The sequence below is a fragment of the Periophthalmus magnuspinnatus genome, chromosome 11, assembly GCF_009829125.3.
Source record: "Periophthalmus magnuspinnatus isolate fPerMag1 chromosome 11, fPerMag1.2.pri, whole genome shotgun sequence".
In the NCBI taxonomy this organism is placed as follows: Eukaryota; Metazoa; Chordata; class Actinopteri; order Gobiiformes; family Gobiidae; genus Periophthalmus; species Periophthalmus magnuspinnatus.
In genome coordinates, this window is record NC_047136.2 from 18,774,717 (window position 1) to 18,793,444 (window position 18,728).

Genomic DNA, 18,728 nt, shown 5'->3' on the forward strand with positions numbered 1-18,728 from the left:
GTGTCTACAACAGTAAAGATGAATGATAAAATGCATATGGGTTTTATTTAACCAAAATACGAACATGAGTTATTGAGTAACATTGTACGTTGCACAACTTGCACCACTGCACTGTAATGTCGGCTCAAGCACAAAGAATCCCTGGTTGTTCATTGGTTATTGATAAATTTGTTTTTTCAGTCATAATCGTTAATCAAGAGGTGGCATTTTATTCTATGGGGTATTAACTGCTAACACCTAACATATTTAGATCAACATGTTATTGTTTTGAAAATGCTATAGTCACCAAAAACAATGTATTAGCATGCATTCCAACTTTCAGTTTTTGTTTTTGACACGCCGAGCCCCACCACCCTTTGCTACTTGCACTCATTCACTCCCCCTTCAGAGCACTATAACAACACAATCAGCGTGCAGCATAATTAAACTACTGCACACATCAGGTTTGTGAAGTTGTAGTGTACAGTTTTGTATATTTATGGAGAATTGTTGTGTGGAAGCATGGATGATGTAGGCTTGTGGGTTGAGCATTGCACAGAATCTTAGCGCTAACTGTAAGGAGGGTTTGAATAGGGCCTGGGAGAGATCGCTAAAATACAAAACATGCATGGATGACATCTAAATTTCTTAGCCAAAGAAAAATGAGGGGAGTTAAAGATGCAATTTTTGTTAGGAAAGACAATTCATCTTTGAACAGGAATGGGGGGTGTAGACATAATTTATCTCCTATTTATAACACAATCCTCAGACCTAAATCAAAACAAGGAAAACAACAGTGTTAGCCAGTATGTTAATAGGTGTGAGAGCACCCGCTAGGGGTCTGAGGATTATGCAAAATATGGCTCAGGCTCAGTTCACACTTAGTAAAGTTCAATAGACCTATCAAACAAACAAACTGTAAACAAATAGGTGTGTTAGTTTCAGTGTAGTTAGCTCCTCCCTTCAGATATAAAACAGGGTCAAACTGCAATCTGACCAGAACTGAAGAAGCGGCTTGGATGAGTGTGAAAACGTCTTCACTCTAAAACTAGATGACAACATATACCATGATCCTTTGCACTGCCTCACTTGTCAGATCCACTGTGTGAGCCAATAGGATCACACACTGCACGCTTTCCAATGTCATGTTAACAGCAACAACATGCAGATGGAAGCTCATCTTTCCTCTTTATCCATTCCCCCTTCTTCGCAGAGACCCTGCATGCCCCTACTACTTTTAAGTCCCAGATGCATTTTGGATTTGACAAAACCACAAGCGCTAAAGGAGAAAAGGAATATATACAAGCACCGTGGGGACTTGTTTGATAAAATGACACACAGAAAAGTTACACAAATGCATGAAAAATAAAAAGTAGTCCAGGCTAAAAAACTTCACAGCAACAGCACAAGCTATGCTGCAGAACACAACCAGTAATTCACATGTTTTCTGATGTTGACAAAAAAAACAAATATAAACTTTACTGCAGTTTTATTTATTGTGTAGACAAGTTTGTCTGTAGAGCACAACAACAAAGGGCCTTATTCAAAGTGTTTTATAGAACAAGAAAGTGTTCAAACTATAAAATGGCAACGTAATTAAATATAGTTTAGTTGTTTAGACTTTCTTTTTTACTACTCCACCAGGCTGTTTAAATTGTTATTGTTCTTAACAAATGAGTATTTTGCATTTTAGAAAAGGCATTAAAAAATGAAGACAAATGACTGGCTATTATAGCTACTAGGCTAATTATTGTCCCCACAATACTGCAATATTATGGTATGTGAGGTTCATACCATAATAATATTGCACCGTGAGATTTGGATATTGTTACTTCCCTTTTCATTACTGGGATGCATGCTGATTGCATTGTGATAGAGCTCTGAAGGGGGAGTGACTTAACATGGAGAGCAAAGAGAGGCGAGGGTCAAAAATGAAAAATAAAAGGCAACATGATGATCTAAATATGTTATGCGTTAGCAATTAATACTCCATAAAAGTAAAATACTATCTTTAAGATTTAGTTCAGACCAATGTGAAATCATTTTAGTTGTAAACTTCTTAACAAGGGTATACTTTTTTCATATTAATTTTAAGCTCTACATTACTGAACTAAACTGAATCAGTGTTTCAGTTTTTTTCAATAATCTGCCCACTTCTAACCAGAAGAATGAAAGCACAAATCATCTTCAGTCTTTAAATGGGACTTTCCCCAAACCCAAATACACAGTAAAAGTTTCACTAGCCTAAAGCATAACAAAGGTGTGACATATACTACATCTGTTGGCACGACCATCCATTAATTACCTCGAGCCTGCTGCTGTCGGATTGTCCTGTCTAAAAGCCCAGTGTATATATATGTGTGTGTATATATATATATATATATATATATATATATATATATATGGGACATTCTTTGTGAAACATTCAAAGCTCTGGCAGCAGTGGCAAACATCAAGGTCACTGCTGCCAAAGTGGAAATCACTCCCAAATATTGACTTTACCAACAGCGTGGATGGCCCAGTTTCACCAGCGTGTCAAAGGGGAGCGCACCACACGAACATGTTAGTGCACACAATCAAGACAGATGGGTCGATACAACTACTGTGGTTCATACACCGTTACAGAAGCAGTTGTGTCTTTTGTTTTGCTCAAACAGTCTATTTAGTAAAAGACGCTTTTAAGTCAATATAGTAATTGTTGATGACATGACAGGCCTATTGTCCAATGTATGAAAGCTGGAACAGTAATCTTTGGGGCTCAATATTTATCGTGTGTACCTTTTCTTTGCAATAGTGGGAACATTTTAGGAATTTTCATGTACTACAATACAATTTAAGCTGTAGAAAGTTGAATAAATAACTTCTATGGCTGATTATTGGTTCCTTCGGCTGTTTATTTGTTCTAGCTCAGGTCTTTTAATGATACTGTCTATTTAAAAACTGGTTTACTGGGGTAATCTTGCTTTGTGTTAGTGGCATAAAGAAGCTTCAATATTACTGTTTATCGCAATATTTCCCTGTAGCGATACATTATGCTTTAAAATTTGTTATCGTGACAGGCCTAGTAGCATTGCCATTTAAAGAACACATCTGTTAATGTAATTGGTGACCATACATACTGCTAACTTTCTGCCAAGTTGTTTTGTTTATGCGGTCTATGTTATAACTGGGTGCCTGGTTTAACAAATTATGGTTGTCAGAAGTATCTAAAATCAGATATTAATCGATATGAAAACTAGTATCCAATCTAGATACTCATATTTACATCTTAAACTGTATCAAAACAAGTATAAGACACATAGACTAATATAAGGCCATATGGTAATACAAAAAAGGTACTACGATTTAATGTTGAAAATAACATTCTCTTGTCTAAAGAAAGAGTTTTTCATTATCGTGGTATCGGAATCAGTATTGAGCATCGAGTTTATTCCTTGGCAGCAAAATAACATTTAGAGTTTTAGTATTATGACAACACTATAACAAATATGAAATAAAAATCATTAAAAGGTTCTGTGATGCTTTGTCTTTATTCCTCAAACTCATTAAGTCCTGCCACTTTTCCGGTTATACAACACTTAACTTGTGAAGAATGTGTCTCTGTTTTTTACTGTGACAAAAACACTGCATTAGTCACTGAGCCTGGCACTAATTGCGTTGTATATTTATGATCTGTAAAGTTTGTGGTGGCATACATCAAAATACTTCTTATAGAGCTATTAAGAAGACATTTGTGCAGTTTCCTTCCAGCCATATAAACCAGATTATGCAATGGTGCGATTAAAAGGTACACAAAATTTAGATTTTTTTTAGCTTTCTGGCGTGTTATGTTGTTCCCTCATCAAAAACATACCTGAAGAAGTTTTAAGTTTGAGTATTTTAGCGTTCTCTCCTGGGCCCTATTCAAACCCTCCTTATGGTTAGCTTGAAGATTCTGTCCATTCCTCAGCCCACAAGCCTACGTCAGGATGCAAGCAGATTGTGTTGAGATAGCGCTCTGAAGGAGGATTGACTTAATGTGGACAACAAAGGGAAAGGAGACTCAGAGCATCAAGTGAAATTTATAAAACATGTTACTACGTTAATCCGAATATAGCATTTTCAAAACAATAAAAGATAACATGTTAGCTGTTGGTACCCCATAGAACTAAAATATCCTTCTTTAAACTAATTTTCTTTCTTTAAAACTAATATAAACATTATCTGATCACTAAACTACAAGTAAGTGTTGCCAGTAGGTCATGTAACAGGCCAGATCCGTGGAGAGGTAAGCCTACTCACAATGGCATTTCTTTTGCAATAAAAGCACAATAACTGGATAAATGCAAAATAAAATTGAATGCCATACAGCAAAAAAATCCAGGCAAAGCATTAACATCACAATGGAGACTATTCAAAAGTTACATAATGCACCTTTACCCTGTTCCAATGGTTTAGTTTTCAATTTTTTTTTTAATGAAACAACAAGAATATCTTTTTGACAAGTCCCATTTTAGATCTGGTTTGAATTTGGTTGTAAATTATGGCTAAAATAGGTCTGTCTGACAAAATGAAGAGGACCAATATTTCTTTCTACATTATTATTTGTCATAGTTGAAACAAGCTGTACTTTCCCCATCAAAACTTCTACACTGTCTCTCACTCGCCAATAAAACACACTCTGCTCACTTTTCTAACTGTGAGAGTCAAATGCACGTCTCCGAATTCCATTACATCCCATAAATTCCTGCGCCAGTGGCTCCCCAGTGGGCCAGAGCTCTGACCCCTCCCCTCTCGTCTGCAAAGCACAACACTATCTCTATCGCTCCATCGGGTCGGCCATGACAGCGGCAGTTCGTCCAATTAAGCCTCTCCTTTAATTACATGCTGCACATTGAAACTGCCACATAACAGCCCCTTTCCTGTGAGCGCTCGAGGCGGGGGGAAACTCCAGGGCGGGCACCGAACGGCAGTAGTTGCTATGGAGACAGTCTGAGCAATGTGACATCAGCTGCTAGGACCCAGACCAGGGAGGAAGAGAGGGGTGGGGATGAGGGGTTATTCGGTTGTGCCCTATTGATTTGGAACAGGAGGGAGAAGTCATTTTGGTCTTCTTGAAAATGATCAAGAGTCAAGCTGTGTACACTTTTACACCATGTTTTTGTGTATTTATGGAAGACTGTCGTGTGGAAGCATGAGATGACATAGACTTGTGGGCTGAGCATTGCACAGAATCTTACAGCAAACTGTAAGGAGGGTTCAAATAGGGCCCGGGAGAGATTGCTAAAATACTCCAAACATGCATGGATGACATCTAAAACTTTCAGGCATGTTTTTGATGAGAGAGCAACATTATAATATATTAGAAGGCTTAAAAAAGATTTCGCATAGTACCCCATCTTTAAACTTTTAGCACAAACAGAAATGTACAAAAGGTGGCAAATATGCAAGAAATCGTATCAAATAAATTATAGGCCTTTGTAAAGTTGTGGGTTTAATTCCCAGGTGAAGAACGCTATTTGACCAATGTATGAGGCTCCTCTGTAAAAACAATCTAAATCTGAGCGTGATCTAAATCTGGTTAAAAAAAAAGGTCAAATAAATTAATACAACTCAGTTACAAATGTAACCATGGTTCTATGAATACCAAATAACCACTAGCAGTCAAGAGAGGTGATATAGTGAGAATAGATCAAATTGAATAGGGATGCTAAGACATATACTTGATTTTTGTCTTGCTGGTGTGGCCTATAACCCATTTTTCCAATATAGACAAAGCCCACAAAATATAAAATTCTGCTTTTTATCTGCTTTATAGTCTGCTTTTTATCTGTTGTTTTTTTCACCTTCTATTGAAAAAAAAAAACATTGCTCCTCTCTCTGAAACTGCTGCTGTCAGACTTACTCTTAAAATGTTTGTATTAACCCGCTATACATTATCTTTTTATTTTTATTTAGGGGTTTTGTAAATTAAGATATGAACATTGCGGTGTCCTATCTCTTCATCAGTGAAACCAAAGCGCCTATTTCCATACCCGAAGTTGAATCACATGGTCCTCGAGTACAGGACATGACATAACCCCAACAATTGAGTCCCACTTCCTGTGCAGGTACAGGCTGTGGGGCTCCTATGGGTGCGTCTGGCTCCATCAGCTGCTTCAGTTCGCACTTGGCTCTGTGAATGGAATGACAGGAAGCCTCCTCCCAGCGCTCACAGTCACACAGCCTGTTACACTCTGAGGCGAGCATTTGTTTTAAATATGGTTTCCTGGACTCTTGTTTCATGCATCCTCTTCAAATACAACCATGACTAGTGCATTTGAGCTTCCACAAAAATACTAAGTGAAACTTAGTGTTTTGGGCATTTTGTCATTTTTCTCAAGTTCTGCTATAGTTTTTGTAGGATTCAGATTTATACGGTTTGAGATGCACGCACACAACTTCATACAGGCAACGCTAGCAAAATACAGAGCTGAAGAACACCATGAACAGGTAAATCAGAGATTTGAACCGCCAACCTTTCCATAACTGTACAAACAACTAAAGATTGACAGACATGACAGATATGGGTTTTTCCATGGCCGATGCAGATTGTTTAGGATCCAGAGAAACCAATGGCCGATAAGCTCTGCCAATATTTTTGGACAGATTTTGGTAATTCTACCCAAATCAACTCATTTGAATTTAGTACAAACTCATCCATGAACTTGTCTTACTGCAAATTGGATAATAGAACAGTGTAGTCACAGTTTTGCAGTGCCCTCTTTAGACAAAAGTGTTCAAATAAAACTTCACACATATGAGGCAACTGATTGGTCAAGCAAAATATTGGCCTCTGCTGTAGAATTAAGGTTGACAGCCGACACTACAAATTGCAAACAATCTGAGTTGCTGTCAGTCACTCATACATATAGAATTTTGAAAAAAGCTATTTATGAAAAATGGCAACTATAGCTAGTAGCTAGAGAATGTTCCACAATATGGCATTAAGATTATTTCCATGGAAACAAGTGACGCCACCAGGCCAAATTACAGGTCAGATCTACAGGGAGGCCACCCAGCTCACAGCAGGAATGCATGGTTTTCAAACCATTTCTGAGAAATAAAAACACTTGTAACTGAACTAATACATTTAGGGACACACTGGGGAATATTCCAGGCAGAACTAGAACATTTCCATGGAGACAAGCAGGTAACAGATCCCAACCATCAGAAGAGTTAGTGCACCTTTAACCTATATGTCACTGTTACCCAACCACACCCCAGCATCTTGCCTCCCAAACTATCACAAAGAAATTGATTATAAATAAAGTCACTCATTCTTCCTGCATCTTTCCAGCTATGCACAAAAAACTTCCTTGACCACAACAGTAGAACCACCAGCCTCCTCAGCCTTTCCACCTCCTCCTGTTCATGTGTGTAGGCCCTGGAGAAGGTAATTTACACTAGGGCTGCGAGATTGCAACCACAATATAGATTTGAATGGATGGAATTTGGAAATCACAAAAGCTGCAATGCCTGAAGTTCCACAAACAAAGTATTCTTAGTTATGACTTATTTTACATAGAAAAATGCTAACTTTGTAGTTTAGATCTGTAAAAATGTGCTGAAATATGTCAGTAGTCTGACAAAAAGACTAAAATATGAACAGAAAATTTGTCTGCATGCATTTAAAATGTGAACTCTGAAAATAAAATCCTATTATTAAAATTAAAAATACTAATCTAATCAATAATCAAATGTTTTACGCAAATGGTTCAATCAGAATTTCCACAAACAAAGCATCATTTTCTTCCATCACTGCACTGCTGTCACCTCTACCTCCAATTGAAGCGTCAAAGTTCAATTCAATACATACATCCTATTTTTCCATCTTGCTCATAGACTGTAAAATGTAGTGGACTAAGTGTGACTGTGACGTCACTCACACCGACCAGCTGCAGCTAGATGAAGCTCATTGAGGCTAACAGATATTGGGGCAAATGTGGCCCCTATATCTGTTAGCGGTACTGCAGTACCGCTAACAGATATAGGTACTGCCCCTTCCCACCAGTACCTCTGTTTTAGCAACACTGACAATTAAACCTGCTGCTAACGCTTGCAAAAGAGACCTCAGTGAAAGAGGGCAACTGATCGGTCTATTATTAATGTTCATATATTGATTTATGGACACAATAGCAAAAAAAACCCAAAAACACCAGGATCATGTAAAGCGAGTTAATATGAACATTTAAGGTCAGAATGATGAGCCTGACAGCAGCAGTTACTGAGAAAGGAGTGATGTTCTTTTTCAATAGAAAGTGAATTGGGGCAAGAGTCAATTTAGCCGGAAGCACACCCATGCTCACTTCCTATTTCTAACACAACAGCTAGCAGCTTAGCCATGTCCATTTTTATATATATACGGTCTAAGACCTTGGCTGAAATTCTGCATTTATTTTGACTGTGGAAGTGCCAAAAGACAAATACTTACCCACTACCATGAGCGTAAACTCGAAGCCTCTCTTGACTGATTTTCTGTACACTTGGTTGGGGAGGTTTGCGAAGCCCACGTAGCCCTCCAGGTTCTTTGGTTGCTGTGAACCAAAAATAAACTGGGTTAAAAATTCTTCTTTGATGGCAATTCAACAGCTCTGGGAAACATCTAGTGATTGTTACAGACAGTGCTGCTTTACAGTGAAGTATATTTACAATACATTTCAGTGTACTGTGTCTGCTGGAGGGTTTTAGCTATTCTGATTCACCAGTAAAGGCACACAGCTATACGGTATATGAATAGGGTTAATACAACAAAAACATGAAACTTCGTGTGGATGTCAATGAACAATTTAAAAATTAATACTAATTCTACTACATCCTATATATATTTACTATATTTTAATCGGATTTTTCTACTTGTGTATCAGTATATTTGGACTCGCATGTCTTGATATTTGCTATAACATTTTATATAACCATTTCAAAATAAAATCAATCAACATCAAAATAACTTTAATAATTATCCTTTAGGAACTTGAGTGACAGACAGAGCTTCCTTTTGTTCATCTATTTTTTTTGCTTTGCTGTTATTCTGCAATGAGTTAGTTACTTGATCTAAGTCATTTTACCTGTGAAGCAATCAAGTGTCTAAATCACATGTATTTTATGATTACCGCTACTATATTTTACATACATACGGAAGACATCAAATATATGAAGCAAGATATATAGAATAATAAAGAAGGAAGTGGTCCACTGTGTTTTTAAACTCCACACACCTTCACTAGTCAATTGGATGATTTCAGGCCTGGAATTGCCAATCTCTATCGAAATAAAGGGAACTTGAAAACTATCTTTTCACGACATGTCAAGGTGGAACAGAGCATTCTGATCTTTCGAGATGTAGACAGACTAAAAATAAGGGGTTACCCCAGAGTTGCATTTTGCTTCATTCACACACGTTTGAGTATGTTTTTGAGGAGGAAACAATGTTCTAACACGGCTTTAAGTTCACAAGAGTCGATTTTGCACAATATAGAACCTTTAAACTCTTCACAGTTTGTTTCGTATCTATATACTTCTTAGCAGTTTGGGGAACAAAGTTATGTAGTGTCACTTGATACTATCTGAGGACTTGGCATCTAAATACAAATTTTACTCTCACAAAAATGAAGAGCAGCTGACCATCTCTACTCGAAATGACAAAGGTGTTTCCTGTCAGTGCTTTGATAAAACTGTAAATTATTTTGGAGATTTGCCGAGCGGTGGAAATGACTCAGCTCAATGAATGCTTTTCAATGTGCTGTGTGGACCCGGAGGACTCGTAAAACAAAAATGTGATTTAGTACAATACTCACAGCTGGTGCCGCAGAATGGAGCAGCCATGGAGAGGGTGAAACCATGTGGGGGAGCCGGGCAGGGCAGACGGGAACGCCAAGGAACAAAAAGAGAAAAAAGAAAACCTATTAGTGACACAATTTTTTTAAGAGGGATAAGATGACACAAAAGTTAAGATACATAAAAAAATGATACTACCACACTAAAACAGAGTGTGTTAACTGACCAAAAATATCTACCAAAACAGCCTGTGGCCAAGAAGGAACATGAAAGATGAAATGATAGTTAGGCCTACCCCCAAATATCCAGTTGTTGCTTATATAAACTGAAAATACCTGCATTTGATACATGGCATTAGGATTACTTTTCTGTTACAAGTACTGTACAAACTTCATTAAAGCCATGAGAATAAAATGCAATATGTTGTAGCTAATTAGCTAATTGCGTTATTAGCAAAGTTAGCTAATGAGTACAAATGCACTGCACAATAAAACAAATAATTGTTCTTGCATCATCAGTGCTCAAATTATTACAAACATGGACACACTACGGCCCTTTGGTCTTATTAATCCAGCCCACCAAATGTGACCAAATTATATTAAAATAGGTAAGGATAAACCTTGTTCAAAGTTTTGCTGCTGTGTTTATTTTACTGAAATTTAATAAATTCATTATTAATTGAATTAATGCATTTGGAAAACAATTCATAGCTTATTCATGCTTTACTACATGTTACAGGCCAAATACCTAATGAGATATATATATATATATATATATATATATATATATATATATATATATATATTATATTCATATTCATGTCCGGCCCCTCTGTCAAATCTTAGAATCCACTGTGGCCCCTATGTCAAAAAGTTTGCCTCTGCAAGAAGATGCTTTGAAAGAATTCCTGTCACAGAATCTACATAACTGTACTTCCTATTTAAAACATTCATACCATGTCACTTAACAGATTTCACCATAAAAACTGTATGCAGAAGGGTATAAATTATCTTGTGTGTAAAAAGTGACAGGTGACAATGTTGAGAACAGTGAACAAAGACAATAGTATTACAAACATCCTCTGCTGACGTTCCAAGTACTAAGTACTTCTCATTGTTTATTTAAGAGGGCCAATTTGTTGTGTTTCTTATTGGTCTGTTTGAGTTCCACTGGAAGGAAATAAGAGTAAAAAGAACACTACTTAAATAGAGCAGATGAGTTTAATAAATGTACATTTACATACACATAAAAACATTTTACCATTACTGAACACCTTACACAACAGTTGTTGGTACAGTACTTAGTTCAGCTGAGCTCAGTTAAGAAAACTTTATCCCCGAGAGGCAATTCTGTTTGCAATCACCGATCACAGCATAAAAAGACCACATGCATTTAGCAATCCACAGAGTCAGGTGCTTGTGTATTGTGGGAATCAAAGTTGAGCACAAGTGCAAATGAAGCATAAAGTGCAACAGTGGCACGAAGTGCAAAGGGCTGATACAAAACATTAAAAACAAAATTAAAAAACACAACCATTGAATAGAATGTTCCAGAGTAATTAACCAACAAGAGCACCATTTTATTTATTGCCATATCCAACCGTAGTCCTGTGTTAGATTACTGAACAGTAATGAGCATGTTCATCCATAACTGTTTTTTTTCACCTACCGCATAAAACGGTATTTAAACTTTATTGTCCACTGCTACAGCTCAATAGTCTCACATAGATATTCAAAAGTTTATACACAAGCCATGTGGTAACCAATGTCCATAACACATAAAAAATTATAAGGCTTGTGGTAATTAGTTACCACATAGATGATTAGCCCCAATAAGTTTTCAAACCTGAACATTTTCTGGAAATCTATGGGAAAATGGATGAGAAATGTACTTTCGGAACCTCGTGGTGGGCGGTCACTTTCAGCTTTTTCCTGGGGTATTCTGTCCTTATTTTTGGATAAACCTGGGCTGACTGATACATTGTCCAACAGTGTTTTCACTCCTGTATCTGCTAACCTAATCAGTAGAACTAGAGACGGACCAAAGTGCAGCAATATCACAGTTATTTGCTCTGTGTTTATGGAAGTTGTCACCATCTTAATCCTGCTTCTTCACTATGCATCCTCCTCTTCCTCTCATTATGATGCCCTGACAGAAAATTGCTCCCTTGTGGGGCTTTCTCTACAGCAGACAGACACTTGATAGAATGCAGAAGGCTCTGGCTGCGTGCAAACATAAGCACATTTGCAGAGTGTTACATAGCACAAGAGGCGAAGTGGCGGTTGGCGAAGACACTTTTGGCCTACAGTGGAAATGACACCTCAAAACAGACAACAAGCTTCATGGAGGTCTAAAGTACTGTGGTCAAGTTGACGAAGTGGACTTGGACTGAATGTTCTACAGTCTGGAATCCAACTTCTCTATCTCCATGGAAACCAGCAAATTACTGGTTAGCCCATTCAAAGCAACAATTCATGCTTCAAGGTATTTTTTAAGTGTAAAAGTACAATACATGAGCAGGTGGCGACCTTCCATCAGAAAAGTTAACACCTCGAAAATCTAAATCTTACATACAGTTCCTTTTAAAATTGAATAAACCTGACTTAAAATGTCTGCCCAGATATGACGTAAATGTGTTCAAATCAAATACAGCTTTGACTGGTAACAATTAGTTACAAAACATTGGACACGATTATCCAATCAGAAAGCAGAATGAGCCTCACAGGAGTCCCATATTTGGTTTTCCAGTTTCAGTACTGAAAACCAGTTAGTTTAAACCTAAAAGGAGTTTCTCTGGTGTGAATGGTCAATACCTAAACCCCAGCACCTGCAGCCAGTCATTAATCAGTGCTAGTGCAGCCTCCAACTAACCAAATAAGAAGTGCAGGATGTGCAGTATAAAGGACATTCGTAAGGAACTGTTGGATTGTTTGTTTTTCCTGCTTCCATGGAGACCATGCAAGAGGCTAGCTAAGGAGCTAGCTCAGGAGCTAGCTCAGGAGCTAGCTCAGGAGCTAGCTATAGACCTCTGAGATTCTACAGGCGTTTTACACCAAATGTGACCAAAGACATTCCAGAGGAAATACTCTTAGAACTTCCAGAGGAAATACTTAGAAGGAATGGAACATTTCATCACCAACTGCTACCTCTCCCTCTCTATAGGCTGAGTTCTTCTCTCAAACAGAAAACACTCTTCTACCTTGTGATGTCATATGGTGAAACAGAAGTGGTCCACTGAGTTTTTAAACTCCATACACTTCAACTGGAATCATTTGGATAATTTCAGCCCTGGCATTTCTAATCTCTACTGAACAAAAGGTAAAAGGTCGATGTTATCTTAAAAACTACCTGACATCACAAGGTGGAACAGAGCATTTTGAGCATGGGAGATGTAGACAGACAAAAGCAGGATTACTCAAGCATGTGTGAATGAAACTAAACTCCAGATAAGCTTATGATTTGATGAGGTAACAACATTCTAAAATGACTTTGAGCTCACAAGAGTGAGGTCACCAAGTATAATCAACATTTAATGCACAAATAACCTAGTCCTACATTTGTGAATGCAGTGTGGCACCTTCTTATACGCTCATGATGTGTGGGACAGAGACAGAAGTATTAAACCAATTCAAAAACAACACATTTTACAAAAGAAGCCTGGAACCAACTCAGACAATGGCAGACGCCAACCTGCCACACGAGAGCTTAAGGGAAAGCAAAATCAGCGCTTTACAGTGTTGAGCAGACAGATGCTGCTGCTGTTAGCTCTGTGGTGGAAACATGTGGTGAAGCTACAGGAAGTGCAAGGTTATGGAGGAGGTCCGACCAGCCCAGAGGCACGGATCATAACAGCAGCAGAGCAAAACATGAACGCTCCGAGCCCTTCCCACGACCCCCAAGCACCATACCAATGTCATACACCATCATACACAAGGATACTGATAAGAACTGTAAGAATGCACAGCTTCCTATTGGGAAAATCTGCTTCATGGAGACGTCTTTTTGAAGAGATTATGTATCGATGATTAACATGAGAGCATTTCCTTTCAGTTGTGTGCAGGCAGTAATTTACTATACTGTTATTAAAATCTATCTATTAAAATGTATTTGAATTTGTTTCTTAAAAATATTGGAGGAAATCTTACCATTTAATGATTATGACTGCATATTCCAAAATTGTGACATTATCCTATTGTGTGTCATGTATTAAGGAACAAATCAAATCATTAAGGAACCTGGCATCCCATGCCCTAATGTGTGTTATTAAGAAAGACAAGCTTGGTTAGGAGTTTCAAGTACTCTTGCCTCACATCAAGAAGGTTCAAGGTTTGATACCAAACAGTGAGAGACTGAAGTGTGAACATTCTACATCAACCTAACCCAAGGCATGAGACCAGGAGAAGGTACAGAAGAATGTTCCACAGGCGTGACAAGGCCCACTGCTTCTATTAGATGAGTCAAATGCAGAAAAAAAACACATTTCCAGTCAGGGTAAATAACTAGTTTCAGTGAAGATGCATTTGAGAGAGACATCAGTCTGCCATGATTATCAATATCTAATAATAGCCATTAGACGTACATACTGCTATGTAAACAATTTCAACTGCTGTGCTAACTTATATGAAACCTTGAGACTACATATTGTTTTTGTAAGAATGGGTTGCAAAAAAAAAAAAAAAGACAATTTCTAAAAACTTCTAAATATCAGAAAACAGCATTTATTCAACTTTTACAGTGAATTACCCTCTTTTCTCCGCTGAATTAATTAATTGATTTATAGATTAATATAGGTTATAGGTTGAGTGACAGTAGCTAAGTGTAATCCAAAGGTTGGCAGTTCAAATCCCACGCTCAACATAAATATCATTCTTTGAGCGGTCAGATCCAATGACCCACAGGTTGGCGGTGCGATCCTAGCTCCCACAGATGAATGTTGCAGTTGTGTTCTTGGGACACTTAACTTACCATGCCCCCAGTGCCTGTATACACTGGTGTATGAATGTGTGCGTGAATGGGTGAGAGGTTCCTTGGTGTAAAGTTCTGTGAGGTGCAAAAAGCTATCCCTAACCCTATATAAAAATGTAACCATGTGACCTTTTACCAGTACTCAAACCAATTTTCAAATTTCCTCATTCTTTTAGGTTGCAGAGAGCTTGTGCGTTTGTTGTGATGTGGGTCTGATAGTGCCTTGTCACTCACAGACAGTAAACCTGAGCCATGTGTATGTAATGGGATTAGCTCAGTGGCTTTACTGCACCGTGGCTCATGCCGAGGTCACTACAGGCACAGCGCTGCTCACATACATTTACTGTACTGGGTAATTTTGTACTGCTTTACGGCTCTGACAAAATATTAGTGTTCTTAATTATTGTATCATATTAAGGCAGTTTAGGTTCACTCATGTTACTAAAGTATCAAAAATCTTCAGGCTTTGTGACATTACTCTCACAATGTATCTGATGTAGTATTGCCAAAAGCTGGACAAAGATATGAGAGAGAGATAAGAGTGCAACATCGAGAGTTTTGCATAATGGTTTAGGCAAGGCAAATGCTTGTACGGCTAGGCAATATGGCAAGATAGTTAATCACATTTTTCTCCCTCCCTCTCCGTCTAATCTTGTTTTTCAATTTCAATTTCATCTGTTGAAAAACAAAATAAAAATGGCCTTCACTACTGATTTAATGAGCAAAACAAGACAGCCTTTTAATCAATGCCAACACAAAATTAGCTCAATTTCTCCTTCCAAAGTCTAAACTCTGTCCAAAACCACATGCTTTTACCAACAGAATGGCTGTAGACCGTTCCATCAAAATGCCTCAAGCTTATCAATGACAATTAGACATGACGGACTCAATCTTGATTTAAATATGAATTGCTTTATATATATTGCTTTAACGTAAAGAGGGAGTATTTTACTTCTATGGTGTATTAACTGCCACCACATACTGTATTTAGATTACCATGTTACCTACCTATTGTTTTGAAAATGCTATATTCTCCAACAACTTATTAACATGTCTTATAAGTGTCACTTTTAATTTTTTCATGTTTTTGTATATTTATGGAGAATTGTCGTGTGGGAGCATGGATTACGTAGGCTTGTGGGCTGAGCAGTGCACAGAATCTTACAGCTAACTGTAAGGAGGGTTCAAATGGCCAAAGAGAGGGATCGCCAAAATGCTCAAACATGCATGGATGACATATACAACTTCTGGCTTCATATACAACAGGCACTTTTTTGATGAGGAAACAACATTATAACATGGTAGAAAGCTAAGCATAACACCCCCTCTTCAGTACTAACTTAATGCATCAAGTTCTCTGATGTAGCCTAGGGGACAGAAAAGATAGAGAGCATAGAAAATTCAGTAAAGCAACATGTTCAGAGGCTGGACTAAGCGAGAGGTTGAGTTGAGCTGTAGGGCATTCACTATATACATACAATAACATCAATTTCTCTTTATGACATGGTAATCCCAAGAACCTATGATTTGGTATGGCTGGCTTCTATGACGGCCTAATTATGATGTAGCTATATGACTTGATGGGGGCTTGTTGGTGAATTACAAGGTTGTCCGTACAAGTGCCGGAATAAAAATATTACCTGGACTTAATAAATTGATCTAATGTGACAATGAGAAATCACATATGTTCACATAATACAGAAACTATCTAAAAGCAGAGAGTTGGGAAATAAACTTATAGATCACTTACAGATTACATGTAGGGCTGGGTACTGTTAGTATTGTTAAAATAATGACATTGATAAAAATCTGAGGGATATGGATGGATGTTTCAGATGCTTTTCCTCCGAGGTTTTCCCCCTCAGAATGCTCACCCTGAGCCCCAGCTCTGCCCCCTGCTCCAGCCGCACACACTGTAGCCCCAGGTCAGAGGTAGAGAGCAGAGGACACATGTTTACATATACCAGCTTCTTTTTGCATTTGGAGGGAAGACATTTCTACGAAACTGCTCAGTATCAGCATAACGTCATGAGAGAGGGAATACAACTCATCTAAAAGTTTTTACCACAACGACAAGTGAAAACACGAGGCAGAAATTAAAAAGTTTACAGTGTGGAAAGAATTAATGTAGGCCTGTATGAAACATTACAAGGACATAGGAAGTCTATAGTTAAGTTATACTGAGCTTTTGAGCTGCTTTACACATTTGTAAATATGTTTTTTAAGGCTTTGTATGCATTATATAGTAGCCTACTTTTTTTGTTTGCTTTAGTTTTTAGTTCCATCATCATGCATTACTATGTAGGACTATATTAAAAGTTAAAAGAGTGCTGTTGTAGCCATTTTTTGTACAGAGAGCAGTCGTGATGCACCTGCGCTGCTGCTGTGAATTAACTGACTCATTAATGCGGGCATTTACTCCAAGGAACTGAAAGATGGCACAGAACAAACGGTTCTTAGCATGCAAGTTGTTGTTAGCTTTACTGATGGCAAAACTACACGCTTGTCTCTGAAAGTTGTGAAAAGCATTTATAAACTCATCTCGGTGAATAATTAGGATGCTTTGAATGCATAACGTAAGAGCAGAATAACTTTGGACCACTGCAAACTGTTAAAAAAGTAAAAAACAGAACTAGTTCATTTTAAAGACAATACAACTCTGATACAGCACCTTTAATATTGGATACACTAAGCAAAGCATTATGATCAATGAAATGTTATCAAATTAGAACAAATGCATCTTTCAGCTTTCAGTGTAATATGATAAGGCCTTCAAATACTGATGGTATAGTAACTCCCTTACTATTATTGTAGCTTGCATCATATATCAAATTCCAAAGCACTATAACGAGAAAAGTTACATAGCTGACATTGCTAATCTGGTCAACAATGCAGTGGTAATAATAGGCAGCTCAAGTGAAACTGGAGACACATGTAAATATGTGAAGAGAGACTTGAACCGTGTCATTTGTGCACATGTACTCAGGGGGCGGCTACGGTCTGTACTACATGCTTCTGGACATATGATTCATTATGTGTTTAAAACTGATCAGTTCCAATGTGAATAAACCCATTATCATTTTGGCTGTTGAACAAATTCAAAATGATGACAATGCACATAGCTTCATGTTGACATCCCTTAGTCTTCTACTGCTCATGCCTGCATGGTATTCCAAAGTTATTTGCTGGACATTCCCTGTTTTTCCTGTATGTTTTGTCAAAAAATACAGACTTTAAAGCCACAGTATGTCACATTTTAGCCATAAAATAGACTCAAAAGACAGTCTGGTTGTGGTTATTAAATTGAAAAACTTGGCAATACATGTGCCCTTACTTCGAAAGGGCTTGCATCTCCACAAATTTGACCTGAATTTGTTCCTGCTTGTTGCCATGGAAATGTAGTTCCTTTGGCTATAATCTTCCACAGCATGGCAGAAACTGCATCTACTTCCGTGGAAAATGTTCCATAGTATGGCTTTAACTTTTAATTTCCATGGAATCATGCTGGCGACGTGCTACCTTAAAAAAGTTACATACTATACCTTTAATTATTGCAATTTAACATATAAAAATGCTCAATTTATTCCTCTGAAGTTCTAGCTCTGTCAAAATGTATGCTTTTACTAACAAGAGATTGGCTAAATATTTTTTTCATTTCATTCTCGATTCTCAATTTCTATTCACTTACTTTCCGAGCCCTAATCTGACCACCAATACACTAACTGAGTGTGATGAACTAAAAGTACTTTAACACAGAAATCCCCTCGCCTAAAAAAGGGTAAATATCTTCCACCTTACACTTCCTGTAGTATTGTGTCTGTTCTGCTACCAATCTGTGCTCTGTCACTGCCAATGTCCAAACAACAGAGAACCAACAGACTACTTGGCTCCCCAAAGAAGATACCCCCCACCTCTATATCTCCTATATCCCATAAGAGGACATTAGGCGATTGGCAAGAGTTGTGCTGCATTTGGACCTACAATTATAA

The 18,728-nt window shown here is 37.7% G+C and overlaps 1 protein-coding gene across 2 annotated transcripts in view; it reads right to left on the bottom strand.

Annotated features, from left to right (window-relative positions):
• septin7a (septin 7a) overlaps positions 1 to 18,728 on the bottom strand; it is a 57,686-nt gene that overhangs the window by 37,949 nt on the left and 1,009 nt on the right. For both annotated transcript variants that reach the window (XM_055225291.1, XM_055225290.1), the window contains exon 2: positions 8,432 to 8,530. In XM_055225291.1, coding sequence (XP_055081266.1) covers positions 8,432 to 8,530 — 99 coding nt within the window. The remainder of the gene's footprint in view (positions 1 to 8,431; positions 8,531 to 18,728) is intronic.